Source organism: Thamnophis sirtalis, unplaced genomic scaffold (genome assembly GCF_051295495.1).
Source record: "Thamnophis sirtalis isolate CommonGarterSnake01/CBP01778 unplaced genomic scaffold, rThaSir2_p1.2 scaffold_6, whole genome shotgun sequence".
NCBI lineage: Eukaryota > Metazoa > Chordata > Lepidosauria > Squamata > Natricidae > Thamnophis > Thamnophis sirtalis.
Genome location: NW_028261386.1, coordinates 37,419,794 through 37,440,445, shown reverse-complemented (window position 1 = coordinate 37,440,445; position 20,652 = coordinate 37,419,794). Strand labels below are relative to the sequence as shown.

The following is a 20,652-nucleotide window of genomic DNA, read 5'->3' as shown; positions in this document are numbered from 1 at the left end:
GTTGACTCTGTGAACTGCTTAGAATGGGGCTATAAAGCACTGTGAAGCGGTATATAAGTCTAAGTGCTATTGCTATTTAACTGACAATTGCATCATTTTTAAAGATAACTTTAGAATTAAAGAACCCCATAAAAATTTATAAAACACTGTACTGAATTTTTTGAACATATTTTGAAATATATGTATAGGGATTTCACACAAGTTATAAATTATTATGGGAATTATATTCAATGAAGAATGCTTATCTTATTCTAAGAGTAAGATTAAATAATTCCCACTTATCAATATCCAGAATCCTTTACTTGAGTATATCTTAATTCAGGGTAGGTATTTGAAAAATACTGCTTGGTATAAGAGTATCTGTACAATTGATTAATTTTACATATGTGCTGCGTATATGAGGGCATACAATAGAGACAAAAGTGGTTGTCCTGTTAGCTCATTGGGACCTTGATAAAGAAACGTCGTCTTGTCTTTTTAGATCTCTTTTGAATGGAACTTCAAAAAGCATCTCTCCTTCCATATAGGAAAAAGGATGCACCTTATGGAATAATTAAGATTATCACAGTGTTGAACTTGATCAGGGAGACTTAGATTCACACCTTCACGAGGGTTGCAAGGCAAATGCTCTTTTTTAAGCACAAATCAACCTGTTGGAGTCATTGTGGGGATAAAATTAGAGGGGACTCCAATATTAGCCATCTTTTAAAGTATTTTTTATGAAAAGTTTTACAAAGGACATAGAAACTAACACAACTTAATAAAAAGTGAGAAAAGAACAAGGCAGAAGAACGACAAAAACTCAGGAAGAAAAAGAAACAGATGCTTGTGATTTCTTTTGAAGCAAATATAAATACACTTACTGTATGAGTACAAAAGAAAGCTCATTCTTTTATGTTATCCAGCTTTTTTACTAATAATCAAAATTGTAAATCATAAATCACATTTTCTAGTTAATGCAAAAAGTCTATGAGGTCATCCATAAAGGGAGATATTGTTTGTTCTCTAAGCAAAGAAATTAATTTAGCCATCTCTGCAAGTTCCATCATTTTTTCCACTTCTGACTATAGATATATATACATAGCCTTGCTGCAGTTACACACACACACACACACACACACACACACACACACACACACACACACACACTTCAGCCGTCTTATGTGTTTAGAGAAGAAAAATGATGTTGATGATGATTTTGGTTTTCCCCTTTAGGATGAAAGCCAGCCAGCAGAGGGCCTGACAAGTGACTATACGGTATGGGCTAACCCATGTAACCAAACTTTTGCTCCATGTCTGAAAAGCCCAGGAGATTTCATTCAAGCTGCTCACCTTGCCTCCTCTACACCGTTCAATACCATTTCAGTGCCTTTAGCCCAAGAGATGCAAGCTAGAGGTAAAATGTTGCATTAGGAAGTACATTTGCTATAATGTGGGACAATACATAATTGTAATGCTTTTCTTAGACTAAAGTGAATGAAGAGGTAATCCACAAAGCGTCTGAGAAAAGTTTATGGGTCGTTCTTGATTTACAACCATTCATTTAGCAACTGTTTGAAATTAAAATTGATGGTGAAAACAGCGATTTGTGATCTTGCACTTATGAGTGTCATGGCATCCTTGAAGTCATGTGATCAAAATTGGGGCACTTGGCAATTGGCATTGTTTATACCAGTTGAGCGTCCCGAGGTCACATGTTGATTAGCTACTTTTCCAGCTGGCTTCTGACAAGCACAGTCAATGAGGGGAGCTGGATTCACTTAATGGCCATGGAATTTGCTTACTGAATAAAAAGGTGAAATCAGATCTGACTCACTTAATAACCACTTAGTGATGGAAGGCAGTGGTGGGATTCATTTTTTTTTACTACCATTTCTGTGGGCGTAGCATGGCTTGGTGGGCATGGCAGGGGAAGGATACTCTAAAATCTCCATTCCCACCCCACTCCAGAGGAAGGTTATTGCAAAATACCCATTTCCTCCCAATCAACTTGGACTTGGGAGGCAGAGAATAGATGGGGGTGAGGCCAGTCAGAGGTGGTATTTACTGGTTTTCCAAATTACTCAAAATTTCTGCTACCGGTTTTCCAAAACTACTTAGAACCTGCTGATGGAAGGTCTCTACCTCTACTACTAATTATAGTACTGTATGACTTGTTTTTAAATTTATTGATAGCCAGGTTTTGTTTTTTAATTGTTAGATTATTGTTTTGTACAAATAATCCTTGGTTAAGAACAGTAAGTGGGACTGGATTTTCATCCCTAAACAATGTGGTCATAAAGCACAACATCTAGGTGTGGGAGGACCTGTAAGTGGTTGTTGCTAATGGTGGGAGGATATGCAGGTGGCTATTGTGACACTGCATAATTGCATTCAGGCAGGGACATGCTACAAAGTATGAGATTCCGGGGTTCTCATGCTCCATAACAGAGCTCCTAAGGATAAAAAGTGGCAGGAGTGGGAGTGATTTGCAAAAGTGACTTGCAACCTTCCCTGCTGGTTTCCTCATTGCCTTGGCTTTTGGGAAGCCGGTAGGGAAAGTTGCAAATGATGATCATGTAATTGTGGGAAACTGTAACCATTCTAAGTGCAGGCTAGTTGCCAAGTGCCTGGATCACGATCATGTGACTATTGGGGTGCTGGGATGGCCTGAACTTTGAAGTCTGGTCATTAAGAACTATTTGTTCTATGCCATTGTAACTTAGAACAGTTGCTGAATGTGGTTGTTAACCGAGGACTTTCTGTATTGAATTTGCAAGCCATCTCAAATATTTTAGAGAGGAAAGATCAAAGTAGAAAATACTTACTGTATTTTTCGGAGTATAAGATACACCTTTTTGCCTCAAAAAAGAGCCTGAAAATCTGGGTGCGTCTTATACATCAAATACAGCAATTTTTTGTCTCCCGAAGCCCCACCCCTTTAAAATGGCTGTGCATACCCTTATGGAGGGTTTCAGAGAGCTCCTGGGAGCTGGGGAGGGCAGAAATAAGCAAAAAATGGGTCATTTTGGGGAGGTTTGCAGAGTGCAAAAACTCTCCCCCCTCCTTTGGAAAGCTCTTTAACTGATTGATGAAAATTACATTGATGAAGTGCTGTACCAGCAGAAAGAAAGTCTTAGGTGCTGCAGATTGTCAGTGATTTCCTTCTCCAGCACATGAATAAATACACCTGGAAACATCTACCTACTCTCTCTCTCTCCCTACATATCTACTGTATTTCTCTCTGTCTCTCCCCCTCTAACTACCTACTTACCTACCTACTCCCTCCCTCTCCCTCCCTCTCTACTGTATTTCCCTCTCTCTATCCCTCTACCTACCTACACCCTCTCTCCTCCCTCCCTACCTACTGGATCTCTCTCTCTCTCTCTCTCTCTCTCTCTCTCTCTCTCCCTCTCTCCCTCCCCCCCCCTCCCTCCCTTTATCTACCTACCTACCAGTGACGTGCGGTGAGGTTTATGGCTGATGAGGCACAGTGGTGGGTTTCAAATTTTTTTAGACTTGTGGACTTCAACTCCCAGAATTCCACAGCCAGGCATGCTCAGTTCTGATTTAAAGCGACAGCATGTTTTTCTCCTTTGCGAAAAAGTTTCCTTCATTCTTTTTCTTCCCCCTCCTTCCTCCTTCTCTCCCTCCCTCCCCCCTCTCTCAAACAGACACACGCACGAAGAGAAGTTGGATTGGACTATCTCTCCAACCCCCTTCCCTCTCTCACTCTCTCTCTCTCAAAGAAACACAAACATAGAAGTTGGGATTGGATATATTTTCCAATGGCTTGAAAGCACCTCCTCTGCCATACCCCCAACCCCCATTCCCCTGCTGCCTTCCCAAACACCTCCACCATTGCAAATGCAGCCTGCTGTCTGGGTAGGAAATGCCTGAAACGCAATAAAGCCCACCCATCCTACTGGTAGGCTGGGGTGAGAGAAGAGGTAGAGAAGCCGGAGGGGAGCCGATCCGAGCCTTTGATTGCAAGCGGAGCCACATTGTCTTTTCAAACTTGTAATCAGTGAAGCTGGGCTTATATAGTTTTATCCAGCTGTGTGTGTGTGTGTGTGTGTGTGTGTGTGTGTGTGTGTGTGTTTGAAAAGGCAACGTGGCTCTGCCTGCAATCAAACTACACTTGGGGAGGGATCTACACTTGAGGATAAAGTTTGAATTCCTCCCCCTCTCTCCAACCTACACGTACCTTTTCCAGCTGTTTCAGAGAGGATTTCAACTCTGCTCTTGCCTGTTATCATGAAAAGAAAAAAAATGTAAAAGGAAAAAGGCAAGAGCTGAGGTCAGGCTGAGCTAGTTGCTGCCAGAGTCACCCTGGATGACTCTGCTTAACTGTTTAAAAAAGCCTCTAAAAAGTGCCCTCTATAGGAGGAGGCAGGAGAATGAGGTGCCTCACCTACGTCAGGAATTTTTAGGCTTTTAACCCTTGCTTAACTCTGCTCGAGTGATCATAAAACGCCTAAAGTCAGACTAGATGAGGCATGTCGTTCTCCTGCCTCCTCCTGTAGAGGGCGCTTTTTTAGAGGCTTTTTTAAACAGTTAAGCAGAGTCATCCAGGGTGACTCTGGCAGCAACTAGCTCATCCTGACCTCAGCTCTTGCCTTTTTCTTTTTACATGTTTTTTTCTTTTCATGATGACAGTGGTGAGGCTCTGCCTCCCCTGACTGCACGTCCCTGGTACCTACCTAACTATCCTCTCTCCCTACCTACCTACTGTATTTCTCTTTCTTTCTCTCCCTCTCTATTGCTCTATTTATCTACCTACTTTTTTTAAAAAACTGCCTCTTCAAAACCTTGGTGCATCTTATACTCCGGTGCGTCTTATACTCCGAAAAAATCATCAGTTCCTGTTTCTTAACAGGGAATGGGCCTTCTTGCTTCCCAGTGCCTACGAATATGTATTTCATTGGCTCTGGAACTTTATGTTGGTTGTCTCCAGTCTGGTTCCTCTCCAGATGTGTGGACAATTCCAAAGAATTCCCCAATCAGCATGGCAATTGCTGAGTTTTGGGGGGAATTGAAACCCAAACATCTGAAGAGTGGTACTCTTCTCTGTTTTTTCTCGTTTGGGTTCAACTCTCCAGATTTTAATAATGCCTATCATTAAGGATTTCTTGTACTTTCCTGATTATTTTCAGTATCTTGACTATTTTTATTGTCTTACAAAGTCTTTGAGAACCCTTGGGATGAGAGTTTAATCTTCCAGCTTCTGTCCAGGGTGCCAAAACCAATAAGTGCTTATCCCAATACTTTCCAGTGGGCATCAAATCTTCCAGTTGTCAGACCAAAAGCTATTGTCACATTAGGTAAGTCCCATTACGTGTTTAGTGTTTTTCTTTTCAGAGTTACGAAACTTTTAAAAATGTTGTACTGACAGTTTTATTGCACATATTTCAGTATAAAAGAGAAATTGGGAAATTGTGTTTGTGTCCATTAAAGCCATACAGTTTTATGGAAGAATTTATTGCCAATATGCCAACTGTTTTGGTTGTGTTCATCCATAATTTTCAGACAAGATTTGTTTTAATAATGATAAAAATTCTTACCAAAGCAAAAGAATTGAAACTATGAAATATAAGGAAGGAAATTGTGTAATTGAAGATGATACTTTTTTCTTTTTTTAATGGAGCAGACTACATTGGCTGTAGTGGCTTGGAATTATAGAAGGCAAAAGGCAGCAGGCTACTCTAGTGAACTAATAAAACTACAAAAGTAGTCCATAGTTTCAGCTGACTCTTTCTAGACATTACTTAAACTAACACACCAAGGGTAGAATCTGTTAAAATGGAAATATATTCCACTTCATTTTTCCACTTGAGGGAGGAAAAATGAGGCAAGAAAGGACCTAACCTTATTACATGATCCTTATATGATTTTTCATTACATACAACCTCAGTACATACTGTTGTTTGTAGGGCAAATGACACATTTAAAGAAATAATAGGAATTAAAATTTATTGTTCTGCCTTGCGGGAACGATAACTATTGATAAATCCACTCATTCTCATAGTATAAACTCTTATGTGTATTTGGCTGAATTTCCAGAATTAGAGGCAACATATTGGTCAACATTCGTTGCTGGTGATATTGAAAAAGAAGGGCCATCCTTCCACAGTGCATGGATCCTGCTTCTGCACTTCTGGTGTGCTTTGGCATTTGTTTTTTACTGAAATTTTAGAGAGACGATTGCAGGTGGAACTGAGACAAACCCTATTTAGCTGGAAGTAGGCAATTTGTGCTATAATCCCAAGACCTGTTCTACTTGCTTATCTCTTCTTTGTCCTCATTCAGCATCCACATCCTTCCACATTGATTGCTTACTTGGAGAAGGAGCTTTTGCACAGGTGTATCAAGCTTCTGTCCTTGACATGGATAACTCTAAGAATAATCACAAAGTAATACTGAAGGTATTATATTCAACTATAACTTCCAGAATCTTGTTTAAAATTAATTAATCCACCTGCTTTACCAGTAAAAACAATGTTGTCTTTTAAATCTCTGATTCCCATAATCTCTCCTGTCCATTGCTGAATTGATGTCAGATTAGAATTTAGCAGTGAAGAGGAATGGGTGCCTGGACAAGCTGGATATGTAAGACTCTGCAGACTGTATCTAATCTGTAGAGCCAGGAATGTTCTATATGTACCTTAGAAACATGCTATAGCATTGACACACTGCTTTTTATGCAGTGTGGAAGTTGGTGTATTTCTGGCCAGGATCAACAATTAAATAGATTTTAAAAATGTTCTAACATGGTTTGGGAGAGGTGATCAGTGCATCCTCTTGATATTTTGTGGTGCCCCTCAAACTCCAGGTAGTGTTATGGCCAATCGGCCATTGTCATTTGAAACAATAGAAAATGTCAGGTTTTGGTTTAAATTAATAGCATAAAAAATCTTTTTATGTGGTTACTGGCTCCCGTTCATTGAAGCAAAGCAGAACTGTTTATTGTCTTTATAGATACAGAAACCTGCAAGCCCCTGGGAATTCTATATAGCAGCTCAGCTGACTGAAAGGCTGAAGCCCCATATGCATCATCTTTGCATCCAATTCCACGGTGCTCACTTCTTTCGAAATGGAAGTGTTCTAATAGGGGAGCTTTACAGTTACGGAACTTTACTGGTAAGTGTGAGCTGTATGTATATTCTTGTACAAATGTCATCACAGTCTGAAGGACCAGAAAGGGATATAGATGTCCTTTTTTGGGGGGGGGGGGGATTTAACAAAAAACCAAGAAAGGAGTCGTGACTACACAATTGAAAGCCAGCCCCTTTTTTACCTACATTACAATCATGTTCACCTTTTCAAGCCCACTCCCCCCCCCCCCAGCAGATGAATGTGTTATGACTTGCAAGTAGAATTAGGTTTAGGTTTTATTGGACTTACATGCCGCCCTTCTCCCAAAGGACTCAGGGCGGCGTACAACATAAAAACACATATGACAAAAGTTTTAAAAGATTAACTAAGAAATCCAATAACCTTCAATTGACAATTTAAATCAAATTTAGGATTAAATTAAAATTGACAATTTAACATTAATAATTTATTTTATTCTATTCAGGCCAGGCCGGCTTGCTGGAAAAGCCAACTTTTTAGGGCGTGCCGGAAGGACCGGAGGTCAGGGATTATGCAAAGCTCCGGGGGAAGCTCATTCCAGAGGGAAGGCACTCCCACAGAGAAGGCTCTCCCCCTGGGTGTCGCCAGCCGACACTGCCTGACCGACGGCACCCTGAGGAGGCCAACTCTGTGGGATTGTACTGGACGGTGGGAGGCTACGGGTGGCAGTAGGTGGTCTCACAAGTATCCAGGACCTAAGCCATGGAGCGCTTTAAAGATCATAATTAACACCTTGAATCGCACCCGGAAAACAACCAGCAACCAGTGCAGGCCGCCTAAAAGGGGTGTAACATGGGAGCACCTAGGTACCCCTATGACAACCCGCACGGCTGCATTCTGGACCAGCTGGAGCCTCCGGGTGCTCTTCAAGGGCAGCCCCATGTAGAGAGCATTACAGTAGTCCAGGCGAGAAAGAACGAGGTGTTAGTGACTGTGCAGAGGGGCATCCCGATCCAGGAAGGAGCGCAATTGGCGTACCAGGCAAATTAGTTGCCCTTAACAGAAAATATTTGGCCAAATTAAAATAGCTGTTTAGAAAGCATTGTTTTGCTGAATTTATGTATGAAATCTTTCTAGCAGGATGTAATTTTGTAAACCAGGTGCATTTTTCCCTCCAAGGTCTAAGTGGAATTTGCTGTCTGTTAAGTGTATAGCTGATGATGATGTTGTTTTTACATCTCAAAAATCTGTAATTTTAAAAGTGTGTGTATGTGTGTGTAAACTTTCTATATCCACTATACACAGGATTTAAGGCATATTCGTTTGTCCACATGATCATCTGCTTCTCATCTGTCTCCTCTGTAGAACACCATAAATATATACAAAAAACTAACAGAGAAGGTGATGCCCCAAGCTCTGGTTATTTATTTCACCATAAAAATCCTGCACATGGTAGAAGAGCTTCACAAGTGTGGAATAATTCATGGTGACATTAAACCTGACAACTTCATATTTGGCGAAAGGCATGTATCTCACTTGTGAATGTTTTGAGGTCTTTTCTCGTCAATATGACTTGTTGCATTGCTTAATAGTGATCATTGTTAATTGTTTTTAAATAAGGTTTTTGGACAATGACACATGTGATATTGATGGCACATCTCATGGTCTGACGATTATTGACTTTGGTCAAAGCATAGATATGACCCTGTTTCCTGAAGGAACCGCTTTCAACGGAAAGTGTGAGACATCTGGGTTTCAATGTATTGAAATGATTACAGGCAAGCCGTGGAATTACCAGGTATGGACTTCCATGTATGATTTTCATACTATGCTATGTAGCCCATGTAATTACAGACTTGTTGATCATGGAGGAAAATTTAATTCAGAGATGTAAGTTTTGATTCAGATGTTACTAATCTTTCTTTAGAACACCTGTTATACAGCAGTACTAATGTAATTATCGGTGTATCTGAGATTCTGCATTCAGATCATGTTAGGGCTTGAAGCTCCCGGCTTCATTTGGCCCAGACACACCTGCTCAATCTAATCTATTCCAGAAGAGCACCAGGAATAAACCAGGGAAAGGAGACTGTTTGCAATTGGATCATATTCATGGGAGGATGGGATTAAAAGCAGATATTTTTAAACACCTGAAGCTAAATGTTTTTATAATATTTTTACTCCTTAGACTGATTATTTCGGAATTGCTGCAACAGTGTACTGCATGTTATTTGGCACATATATGAAAGTAAAAAATGAGCAAGGAATCTGGAAACCTGATGGTATCTTTAGAAGGTTGGTCTATAATTACTTTATTTCAACAATAATTTTCCCAAGCCATATATTTTCTCTACTGTAGAATTGCTCCTTGTGTGTTAGATCTGACTCGTGGGGTGCTTAGATTTGGCCCGTGGGCCGACCTGGAAACAGCAAAGGACCAGCCCACAGTGCCTCTGCCAGTGAGAATGGAGCTCTGGGGACTGCATGCAGCCCCGCTGGGCCCCATTTTTGGGTGCAACAGCCTCCTGCAACCCTCTGCCAGCAAAAATGGAGCTCCATTTTCACTGGAAGAGGGCTAGCAAAACAAACTAAAAACAACAAAAGGAGGAATGTAAAGAGGAAGTACAAAGCAAAAGGAAGAGAGCAAGGAAGGAAAAATAAGGAAAGGAGAATGAAGAAGTAAGGAGAAGGAGGAAGGGAGGGAGGGAGATTATAATGAGAGTGAATGAGGGTCTCAGGAAAGTCCTGCCTTAGCACTTGGCCCCCATAGGTGCCCCTGACATGAGTGACATTGAGCTGACCATGCCCTCTGGTCAGACCACACCCCCTGCCCCAACCCCAAGGTCAAACAACCCTGATGCGGCCCTCAATGAAATCGAGTTTGACACCCCTGTTACAGAAGATGCTATCAACCTTTGTCGTAATCGAAATTGGGAAACAGGATTTATGGACAATTTCTATTTATATTCTTCAAATACTGAGCAAGAATATGTGATTTATTTTTGAAATAAAGAATTAATTTGCTCTAAGGGTATACTCCAAGAAATGGAAAGAACCAGTGCAAAACATAAATATGTCCCTCGGATACCACTAGCATTATATTCCCCAGATACATAATTATTTCTGTGTTAGATTAAAAACTGCTCTACAGAGTGATCTTAAGACACTTTTAATAAAATCTGATTATGCTTGTAAAAAATGAAGTAGCATTAGGATTTTTAGTTGCATTATAGCTCCGCTTAATGACAGCTAATAGAATAAATGCAAAAAAGGTGATTAGCACATTTATTTTTCATGTAAAGGGCTCTCAAGGTTAGACATACAATGATTTTATTTTTTTTACCATTTTTTATAGCCATTAAATTAGGAATATCATTGAAAATACAAAAATGAATGGGAGTCTGAAAGAACAATATTTTTGAAACCTAGAAAATCTGAAGACAAAGTGAAATGTTTCATTGTTGATCCAACAGCCCAAATTTGGTATTGACCAGTAGGAAATCTAATTTGAAATTCATGGTACAGCCTATTTTGGATAAAGCTATAGTGCAGGGGTGTCAAACTCAATTTCATTGAGGGCCACATCAGGATTGTGTTTGACCTCGGGGGATGGGGGGGATGTCACCAGGATGGGCATGACCAGCTCAATGTCACTCATTGAGGGGCACCTGTGGTGGCCAGAGTGCTCTGCCAGCAAAAATGGATTCCTAAGCTGCATTTAACCACTGAGCCAAGGTGGCGCAGTGGTTAAATGCAGCACTGCAGGCTACTGCTAGATCAGCAGGTCAGCGGTTCAAATCTCACCGGCTCAGGGTTGACTCAGCCTTCCATCCTTCCGAGGTGGGTAAAATGAGGACCCAGATTGTTGGGGGCAATATGCTGACACTCTGTAAACCGCTTAGAGAGGCCTGAAAGGCCTATGAAGCGGTATATAAGTCTACTGCTATTGCTATTGCTATTTTCACCAGCAATGCCCTCTGCCAATGAAAATGGAGCTCGGGATGGCCACCCGCGATCCTTGCAAGTTCTGTTTTTGCTGGCAGAGGAACCGCGGGCCAGTCCTTCACCCATGTTTCCAGGGTGGCCCCACAGGCCAGATCTACACACCCCGCAGGCTGGATCCGGCCTCCAGGCCTTGAGTTTGACACCCCTGCTCTAGTCCATCTTCCAAAATAATTGACACAGCTTTCCACTTGTGATGCTGGTTCTGAGAAACATCTGGCCACATCTGGTAAAGATTGATTTAAGTTTTTACCTCCTCTCTTTTTCCCCCCTTAGGGTTCCCAATGGAGAGGTCTGGGTTAATTTCTTCATCACTTTGCTGAACATACAAGACTGCAACCACTTGCCTTCGTTGGGAGCTTTACGGGCAACGTTGAGAGACTTATTTTTAAAAAGTTATTCCAATAAAATAATAGTTCTCCGTAACAGGCTTGCAGTGTTGCTTGTTGAAAACAAACGATCACGGAAGTAAAGACTGGACTCTTATGAAACAACGAAAAGGTTTTGATATTGTTTGATCAAGTCTTCATGAAGTTTGATCTTGTTTCGTCAAGCGGCAGTTTAACTTTGGTTTGACTTGCAAAGATTGGCACTGTACTTCTGATGCTTAAATGGTGCACGATTAATGGTGTTGACTTCCATTTTCTAACACTTCTCAAAAATGTTAATATTGGAGATGAACCCTCTTTTTGGAACTGGACAGCAGAAAAATAGGGAATAGGGAGTGGAGTTTGAGCAAAAAGTCAACATGGAGAGACCCAAATCTTGAGAATGAAAATTGAGATTGATGGAGGAGTCAGCACTTGTGGAACTCACATCCTCATATCTAAATGCTCCAGTGTCTTTTTTCCTGTGAGTACTTTATAAACAATAAAATGTGCTTTCAAAGGAAAATTGTCTAGTCAAGTCCGTTCATTTTAATTTTTCAAATAAGAGTTGAATAATAGTAAATAATACAAGGCATCAAGTGTGATAGATAAATGTAATACTGTCAGCATATCTTGAGTTAAAATTATAATTATATTGTATTAAAACTATTATTTAGTCATTAAGTACCAACCATGGATCAAGTTTCCTGTATCTGAAGCTCTTCTACTATGATAGGTTTCCAACAAGACTATGATGGGAATTGTAGTCTCCGGACCGTTTCTTATATAAATATATAAAAGCAGAAACCAAATTGTCTTATACTTACAATCATACCCTTTATCCCAATTCCTTATTTCTAAGAGTAAAAACTTTACTGCTGGTCTCTTTGTCATTATTATCTCAAAAAGAAAAACAACCCCTGCCAAGTCTCCAAACATATATATATGTTGTGGCCCAGCAGGAGCCGTTGGAACTGCCACCAGACTCCGACAGTGAGGGGCCCTATGAGTCGGCCCTGGAGGATGTGGAGGACACTGGACAGGGTTTTGACTCCGAGCAGGGTGCAGAGAGACTGGTTGGCCACCATGTGGCGACTGAGCCTTGGATCAGTGGGGAGGAGACAAGGGAGAGAGACAACAACTGTGAGTTGTTCCGTGATGCACGCCGTCAAAGGGCTACTCGGCCTCAAGAACAACTACGTAATTCAGGAGGTAATTATGATCAGCTGGAGACTGCTTGTGCCATGCCCTTCTTGCAGAAGCCAACGCTTTGACTAAAGAGAAACAAACTTGGCAGGCTGGATTGCTGCCAGAGTTTGTCTGAATTGCTGCCAAAGTTTGTCGGCCTTGCTAACAAGGTCCTTATCTGTTTGTTTACTTGGCTTTCAGCCACCGAGAGTCTGAACTTGTTATTAAAGGACATTCTCATTTAAGCTTGTCTCGGCATTCGTTACTAGACGGAGGAGGGGGTCAGAACATGTGTGTGTGTGTGTGTGTGTGTGTGTATTTTGTACGTTTCCAGAGGCTCAGTAATATACAGGTAGTCCTCACTTGCTGATTGTTCACTCAGCAACTTTTTGAACCTAATATGGTGCTGAAAAGGAGATTTACAACTGGCCCTTCAAGTTGTGGCTGTGTCTCTGTGGTCACATGATTGCCATTTGCACCCTTCACAGCTGGTTTCTGACAAGCAAAATCAATGAGGAACCTGACAAGTTGTGGTCGTGATATTGAGCTTATTGACTGGAAGATTTATTTAGCTGAAACTGACATAAGACAAGCATGATCACATGATATTTAAAAACCCGTGTTCCTTAGTGATAGTTAATGGTCCCAACTGCAGTCAATTAATGACTAATACCTGTATACCTAGAAGTTGAAGGGGGAAAAATTAAGATTTTGAGAATAAGTATAGCAGGGGAACAAACTATTATCCATTGCATACTTTGGAAAGCTTTTATCAGCAACCAATGACTTCAGGTGAAAGTAGTTCATCTGAAACATCTGACAGATACTGCATTCCTACATGGAGGGGTATAAAATACATCAGTTGAGGGCAAACCCCCAAAGAAACAATGGGGAAGAGGGACTTGATTTGCTCAAATCGGTAACAATTTAGATTAAATTTGTTTCATTCTACTTATGGCTTCTAGAATTCTTTGCAACCTCTTAATAGCTATTCCACCTAGGTCAGAGATTGGCAACCCGTGGCTCTGGAGCCGGACATGGCTCTTTCCTCCCTCTGTTGTGGCTCCCTGTTGCCAGTTGGTTCCACAATTGATAGGGCTTTCAGGGGAACCAGACTTCCAATCGGCAGAGGAAAAACACCACACTAGAAAACTATGGTGGGGGAAAACTGGACTTCTGGTTAGGACCTTTGTGGCTCTTTGAGTGTTTAAGGTTGCTGACCTTAAGAGGGAAATGGGTTTAAGCCAACAGATCTCTGTCTTATCTCTCCCATACAGACTCACTGGTGGATTTTTTTTCCCCAAGCCATTTTTGAAGAATAGCAGATCTGAATTTTGAAGAGCGCCAAATTTGGTTCCATTCTGATTTGCTCTCAGAATCCTGAGCCTCTTGTACAAAGAATTTCTTTCCAAAATATATTGGAAATATATTTACCAGCCCTTTAATGGCTAATTACCTTTCCCTCTCCCAGTACATGCAGTACATACAATACAACACAACACAACACATACAGTAATGTGATGAACTACTTTGTAATAAGTATTACCCCAGAAACCTAACTAAAGATGCAGAATGTCAAAAACATTTCTGACATTAAGATATTATATCCCAACTCTCAACAAAATCATTCTCAAGATGGCTTGCACTTCAACCCTATGCAAAAAATTAATGACTCATATTGAACATGCGTGTATTAAACATTTTCATTTAATTTCCACTTCAATCTGATTCTTTTAAAGTCAAACATAGAAATACTTATTTTTCAACCTAACATTTAAATATTTGTTTTCAATGTTTTCAGACATTTGAATTTTGATACTGTATACAATTTGAATCAGGAATTACCTGTAACTGGAAAGTTCAAGGCTGATCTGTTTGGGGAAAAAATCAGGTCAAGTGTCTTCCCTTTTTTTGATTTCCATCTCTGGATGAATGGAATGTAGGAAACAGCACTTTACACCAGACAATGGGAGAAGCAGGACCAGTGAGGAAGTATCAGCCCCTTAACTATGCGAATGAGTGCTTGATATTTAGGACTCAGATACTACCTTTATTTAAACTGACAATGATAAAGTAATTCAGGCATGGATCTACTTTCATCAGTCAAGTGCATCCATTCACTCTGCTTTCAGAGAAGGTTTGGATCTATAAGACAAAGGGTTAGCCCACTACAACTTTGATAGGAAGTGAGTGGATGAATGAGGAACAATAGTACGTAGCATTGGATTCCCTGCCTTTATTATTTGATATCTCCCTGATATTTATTGATAAGGTGACCAAAAAAAACCCCTGGATTGTAGTGGACAGAGCTGCATTCAGTAATATAACTTTCAATATTAGGTATCCAAGTAATGTGTTAAGCATGTAAGAGAATTCAAAGTATTTCAAACTTATCCAATATGCTTTCCACTTATAAAAAATACTGCATTTCATCTATTATATACATTACATATTAAAGCTTTTGAGTGCTTGATTCATTGGAGGGAAGAACTTGAATACAGCACCAATAATCTTTCAGTTGCAAGTATCAGAATTAATAGCTTAAAGCTGGTACCTAGCGAGCTAGAGAACGATTAAAATAGGGAACTTGCTTTAAAAAGATTCCAGTTATTTCCACTCATTCTCCATGTTAAACAGCCCGGTCAAAAGCTGGGTTCCCTGGGTAGGTCTCATCTGGAGACAAATTTAAGATCTCATCAAGGGAAGGACCTTCTTCTTCTGGGGCTATCTCTGCTTCAAACATGCGTTGGAGTAAGGCATCCACAGTCCTGTATCCTGCGGCCAAAACAAATAAATTAGCTGAACCTCCCCAGGTGCAGTGTATATGAAAACTCAAGCCACTGATTCCCACTTAACTTGGCCCACAGATATAAGCAGGGAATGCATTTTTGTTTGGTTGATTGTGCAAAGCTACTTTGTGGAGTAGAACAGCCTATGCCTGTGAGGCGGACGCTATGGCATGCATGCTAGAGGTGGCACGTACAGCTTCTCTGTGGGCACATGTGCCGTCACCAGCTGCTCTTTTGTTTTCCGGTGCGCACAAGGCACGCTGGCAATCTGGTCTTCACAGGTGCCCAAAAAACAGCCAACAGCAGGCTGTTTGGAGGCTGTTTTCAGGTGGTTTTTTGGACCATTTTCAGGCCATTTTAGGCTGTTTTGGGGGCCATTTTGACCCCAAAACAGTTTGAAAGTGGCCCCCAAGCCCCCCAAAAAACAAGCATGTGCGCTCCGGACAGCTGGCCATCAGGTTTCTGGTGCTCCAGCGCATGCATGCACATTCCAGTTTGGGCACTCGCTGCCAAGAAGGTTTGCAAAAGGCCATAGCCACAACATCCCCCCCCCCAAAATCAATCTATATGTAAGTGAAATTGCTCTTTTTAGATAGTATGGGTAGAATCAAAGTTGCTCATACTGTATTAAAATTTACTATCTAAGTCTCTAAGAAATTTACCATGAAGCAAGGAAGAGAGAGTTGGAGACCAACATAACAAAAATGCCATCTTTTCCTATATTTTGAAAAGCAGCAAACTAAGAAGCCAGAGAGAAAAATTGACATCACTTACATAGGCTTTTCCAGTTTACTCTTGTCTAGAAGTTCCCTGAGTTTTCAACAATCAAGACTTCTAGCTGAACTAAGAATTATGGGAATTTTCCAACTTGTCTAGAGTAATGCAGTTAAGGAAATAGATTTATGCCCCCCCCCTTAAGAGAAAAACCCATCATATCTTACAATATACATCGCATCAGAAGTGGTATTCTGCCAATTGGCACTGGTTTGGGCAAACTGGTAGTGGTGGGAGCGTGAGGCTCCACCCACCCACCCAGACTGTGCATGCCCAGTTGTGCGTGCACAGTCCCGCTACTGAACCGGTAGTGAAGATAAGAGGATACCATTGCTACACAGCATGATGATTTGCTCCTAACTGTAGTTATTATTTCTCTATGCCCACCAACAAGCACAATAAATACAAGTTCTCTGATAATGCACTTACTTCTGGAGGCAATTTTAAACATCAACCCCTTAGATTTCTTCTTCACTGCTATTCCTTCTTCACTTCCAAGATCATTTTCCCTGGTTTCAAGGTTGTCTATCAACCTACCATCAAAAAGGTCATCCCTAAAAACAGAACCCATCTACTTAATACACATATGCATTTTTTAAATGACCTTTTTAAAAGCGTCTCTTTGATTTCAAGTTTTTTCTACTTGGGTGTCATGGATACCTCTGCAGAGGGCAAACAAGTGAGGGTGGGGGGAAAGCTATATGTGTCATGCTGACATAACATAAATGTTATAATTTGTCTGATGTTATGCATGTGACATCATTACAGCATCTACTGAAATCTTATGCCAAGAGCCATTTAGCAGCTAACATAAACAGTATAAAATAAAGCTGCACTCACAATATGGGCTAAGCCATAATATTGTTTCTTTGGTTTGGTTAAAATATTAGGTAAATCCAGTCATTTAAAAAATACATCGTAGTTGATGACTACAAGTATGTTATGAATACAACAGTTGATGTTTATTCCATAAAACAATAGCCAAATATACCATGTTTTAGAATGATATGTAAACCAAGGTTCATTTAAGAAAAAGTAAACACTCAGACTTTAGGAATAATTTTGCTGCCTTATTCTGTACTAATTTAGGTTCCCATACAGTCTAAAAAAGTCCCCAAATAGAATTGATAATACTGACTCATCTAGACTAATCCAAAGCAAGATGTTTTATTTGCTGGAGGACTGCTTTTTCTTAGCTGGTAAACTATCCAAAGCTGTTTTTTTTAAAAAAAATATGACTATCTAGTGACATCTATATTTTCACAGAAAACACTACATCCAGGAATACTCAAGCAATATACCGGGCCTTGCAGGGAGACCGTTACTCTGCCCAAAGCCAGTTATATGCTACCTTGCAGATAGACAATTACTCAAACTCAAAGGCTTCCATAACATGATTTAGCCTCCATAGTCTCTACTAGCCATTTTGCTAAGGCTACCTGTGCTTGGTAGCTACAATTCAAAGAAACCATTAAGTGGCAGCAAACAGCAAGGATTGTTGTGGCTTCTTTTGCCATCTAGTGGCCACTTGAAATGTTTGCAGCCAAGATCTGGTAGCCCTATCTTTTGCAGTAGGCTTGCTCTTGTAACATTAGTACAGCAGAGTAATATTGCTATTGCATTGATGCCTAGCTAGTGAATTTCTTTTAGGAAACTAGTTGCCCATTGTGGGAATAGAATGCTAGTTAGGAAAGTCTTAGTTTCATAACACTAAAAAAAGTTGTTTTAACTACTACAGATACAGATTATAACAGAACATTTTAGATAATGAGATGGGACAAATGCTTGGGCCCAGAGAAAACATTTACTAATCACAGGAATTCTACCAAAACCACTTTATAAATCATCTGCTTTGGGCAATAAAAAAGGTATTTTTGATTTACTTACTCTTGTACCCCTATACCAAGTTCTTGAATCTTCTTCTCAATGGCAGTTTCAACTTCACTCTTCTCAATAGAATACTCCACAAAGAATGCTTCCAAAATGAATGCTACAAAGATGCTGCAAATCAAACATGTCAAATGACGCATGGCATTTGAAATGCCATCAATCAATATCTCCCTGGTTTGATGCAATTTCTTTATGAGGCAATTTGCATGGACATGAATTATCATTGGACAAAAAGACAGGATTATCCAACCTACTATTTTCAGATATGTGAAACACCATCAAGTAACATCCGCCTACCACACCCTTGGGAAGGGCTCCATAGGCTGGTAAAATGCCAACTCTAGTGTAAAGATAGGGCTGATTTTGTGACCAACCCTAATTTAGTACTAGAATGAGTAAGAATAGTGTTAGGTAAATGGTAGCTTCCTATAATCCGCTATTAGCATGGCCTATTGAAATCTGAACAGCTCTCAAAGTGGATGAGAACGAGAGAATAGTGTTGCAAAGCTTTTATCTGTGCTTACTCAGTAAGAGGTTTTACTATATTTAGTTAGGTGTTTTTTTTTACCAGTTTAGTCACTGTATTGCAACCTCTCTACACCATATAATCCTTCAATTCTTTACAGGAATGTAGATCCAAAATATGGAAAATAAAAAAATATGTAAATGGGTTAAAATTTTACATAGAGATTTATCATATTTTGGCAAACAATAAAACTGGCAGATAATACATGGATAGGAATAATTCTCCTGAGTATTACCATCATGTGTATCACAAAATGGATGATATTATGCTCTATTATGCTAACAAAAAAAGAGTTTGGGAATAATTTTTTTGTATCAAAGGTTCATGACCTAATAGGGAAGGAAATATGTTGATGCCTATGGCAGACAATGCCACATTCACTTATGGTTGTTATTTGAATTTGGAAGGCAAAAAAACCAGATCAAGATTCTGTGACCTCCCAGGAATACTAGCTATTCTTCCCCATATGTCAAACTACTAATATTCACACTCCCTACCCCTGCTTGCTAGTAAACCAGACAACGCATTTACTTCCAAGTAACTATAAACATAGAACCCAGAACTTCAATACTTGGAAGTACCTTGTAAAACAAGAATCTCCCCAAGGAAATAATAGTCTGTCTTTAAGAGAGGGTAGGTAATTTCCATTTAGCATATAATTGTATATGCTAAATATATAACAGATATATGATCCACTTAACATATAGTTGTGATAGATGTGGGTGGCGTATAAATTCCATAAATGAATACAACCTCAAATTTCTGAAAAATATGCATGTAAAAACGAAACTTTCCAATGTTATGACTATAAAGAGGTAGACTTACTTAATAATCATAATCACCACAACAATGTGAAAGATGATGAAAAACAGCTTTGCACTCTCATGAGTCACAAGGGCAAATCCATTGGCAAGAAGTACAATATTAAGGAGAACAAGGAAAGTAGCTACTATATGTGCATTTTGCAGTTATATAAATCTATCAAGACTTCTTTTGATCAAAAGCCTGATTCTCGAGAAACTGCATTCTCACAGGACCAGGGATGATCAAACAATGATTCTGAATGCCTTTCATTATCCTGTTCTCTAACAACAACTTTCAGACCCCTTCTGTGGAAGCAGCCCTCTGAGCTTTATCACAAGCTTCTGCTCACTGTCTTCAAAAGCTGCCTTATAATAATAAAGCTGAGAATTCCAGGGAGAGCTCAAAAGAAAAGACAAATGTACACCTACAAGTACAGACATAACACACACACAGACACAGACACACACACACACACACACACAGAGAGACTTTCTGCCAAACATTCTAGCTCAGGGAGTAAAGACTGCATAAACTTATTTGATGAAATCATCAAAGCACTTCTTTTGGAAGCTTCCTTCACAGATCTACCTACTATGTTTGCCAACTCAAGCCTTGATGATAATGATGCTTCTTCTCAAAGCCGTTATCTTTATCTCTGTATTTTACAATGGCTGTTTAAAAAGGATATCATGCCACTGGTTGACAATGGTTAATTCCATAAGGACAACAAAAGAAGACACAATGTCGTTGAAGTTATTCCTGCAATATTTGGCTCGTGCAAATGTAGTTCCACTCAAAACAGGATTTCCACAGTACATGGCTTGCGGTGAGGTGGTGTTTCCGGCAAAGAATTGGATTTTCCCATGGAAGATTTCCATCCCAATAATGGAAAATACATAATATACCACCTGACAAAAAAGAAGATATCGACTTATTTGTTTCTTATAACTAGCTTATAAGTTTAAATTAAAGGCAAAATGTATTGAGCAGGAGAGCTTGTTCTTTATCACTGTTACTAACTAACAATCACTAGACAATTTTTGAGCAGGGACACATCTAGAATTTTGAGAGAGCATACCATGGGCACTCTTGCAAAACAAGAATTCTCATCCAGAGCTTGGTTATAAATAGTCACAGAGACCAATGTATTACAATGTCCCCAATCATATGTTCTAACCATCCCTTCAAATGCTCCCCTGCATTTTTGCTGCCCCTGCTTTTCCCTTGAGTAAGTAGGCAGATTACCAAACAAAACAGC

The 20,652-nt window shown here is 39.9% G+C and overlaps 2 protein-coding genes across 2 annotated transcripts in view; one reads left to right on the top strand and one right to left on the bottom strand.

Annotated features, from left to right (window-relative positions):
- Positions 1–11,537, top strand: part of BUB1 (BUB1 mitotic checkpoint serine/threonine kinase) — a 52,100-nt gene extending 40,563 nt beyond the window's left edge. Inside the window, exons 16-23 of the mRNA XM_087717619.1 lie at positions 1,216–1,396; positions 5,166–5,303; positions 6,289–6,404; positions 6,958–7,119; positions 8,419–8,576; positions 8,674–8,851; positions 9,242–9,348; positions 11,332–11,537. Of these exons, the coding sequence (XP_087573745.1) occupies positions 1,216–1,396; positions 5,166–5,303; positions 6,289–6,404; positions 6,958–7,119; positions 8,419–8,576; positions 8,674–8,851; positions 9,242–9,348; positions 11,332–11,527 (1,236 nt within the window). The 3' untranslated portion in view covers positions 11,528–11,537. The remainder of the gene's footprint in view (positions 1–1,215; positions 1,397–5,165; positions 5,304–6,288; positions 6,405–6,957; positions 7,120–8,418; positions 8,577–8,673; positions 8,852–9,241; positions 9,349–11,331) is intronic.
- Positions 11,538–14,300: 2,763 nt separating this feature from the next.
- The window catches only part of LOC106544512 (two pore channel protein 1), a 29,379-nt gene continuing 23,027 nt past the window's right edge, over positions 14,301–20,652 (bottom strand). Inside the window, exons 15-19 of the mRNA XM_014060805.2 lie at positions 20,083–20,302; positions 19,416–19,506; positions 18,062–18,175; positions 16,604–16,728; positions 14,301–15,386 (exon numbers count right to left, since the gene is read on the bottom strand). Of these exons, the coding sequence (XP_013916280.2) occupies positions 15,241–15,386; positions 16,604–16,728; positions 18,062–18,175; positions 19,416–19,506; positions 20,083–20,302 (696 nt within the window). The 3' untranslated portion in view covers positions 14,301–15,240. The remainder of the gene's footprint in view (positions 15,387–16,603; positions 16,729–18,061; positions 18,176–19,415; positions 19,507–20,082; positions 20,303–20,652) is intronic.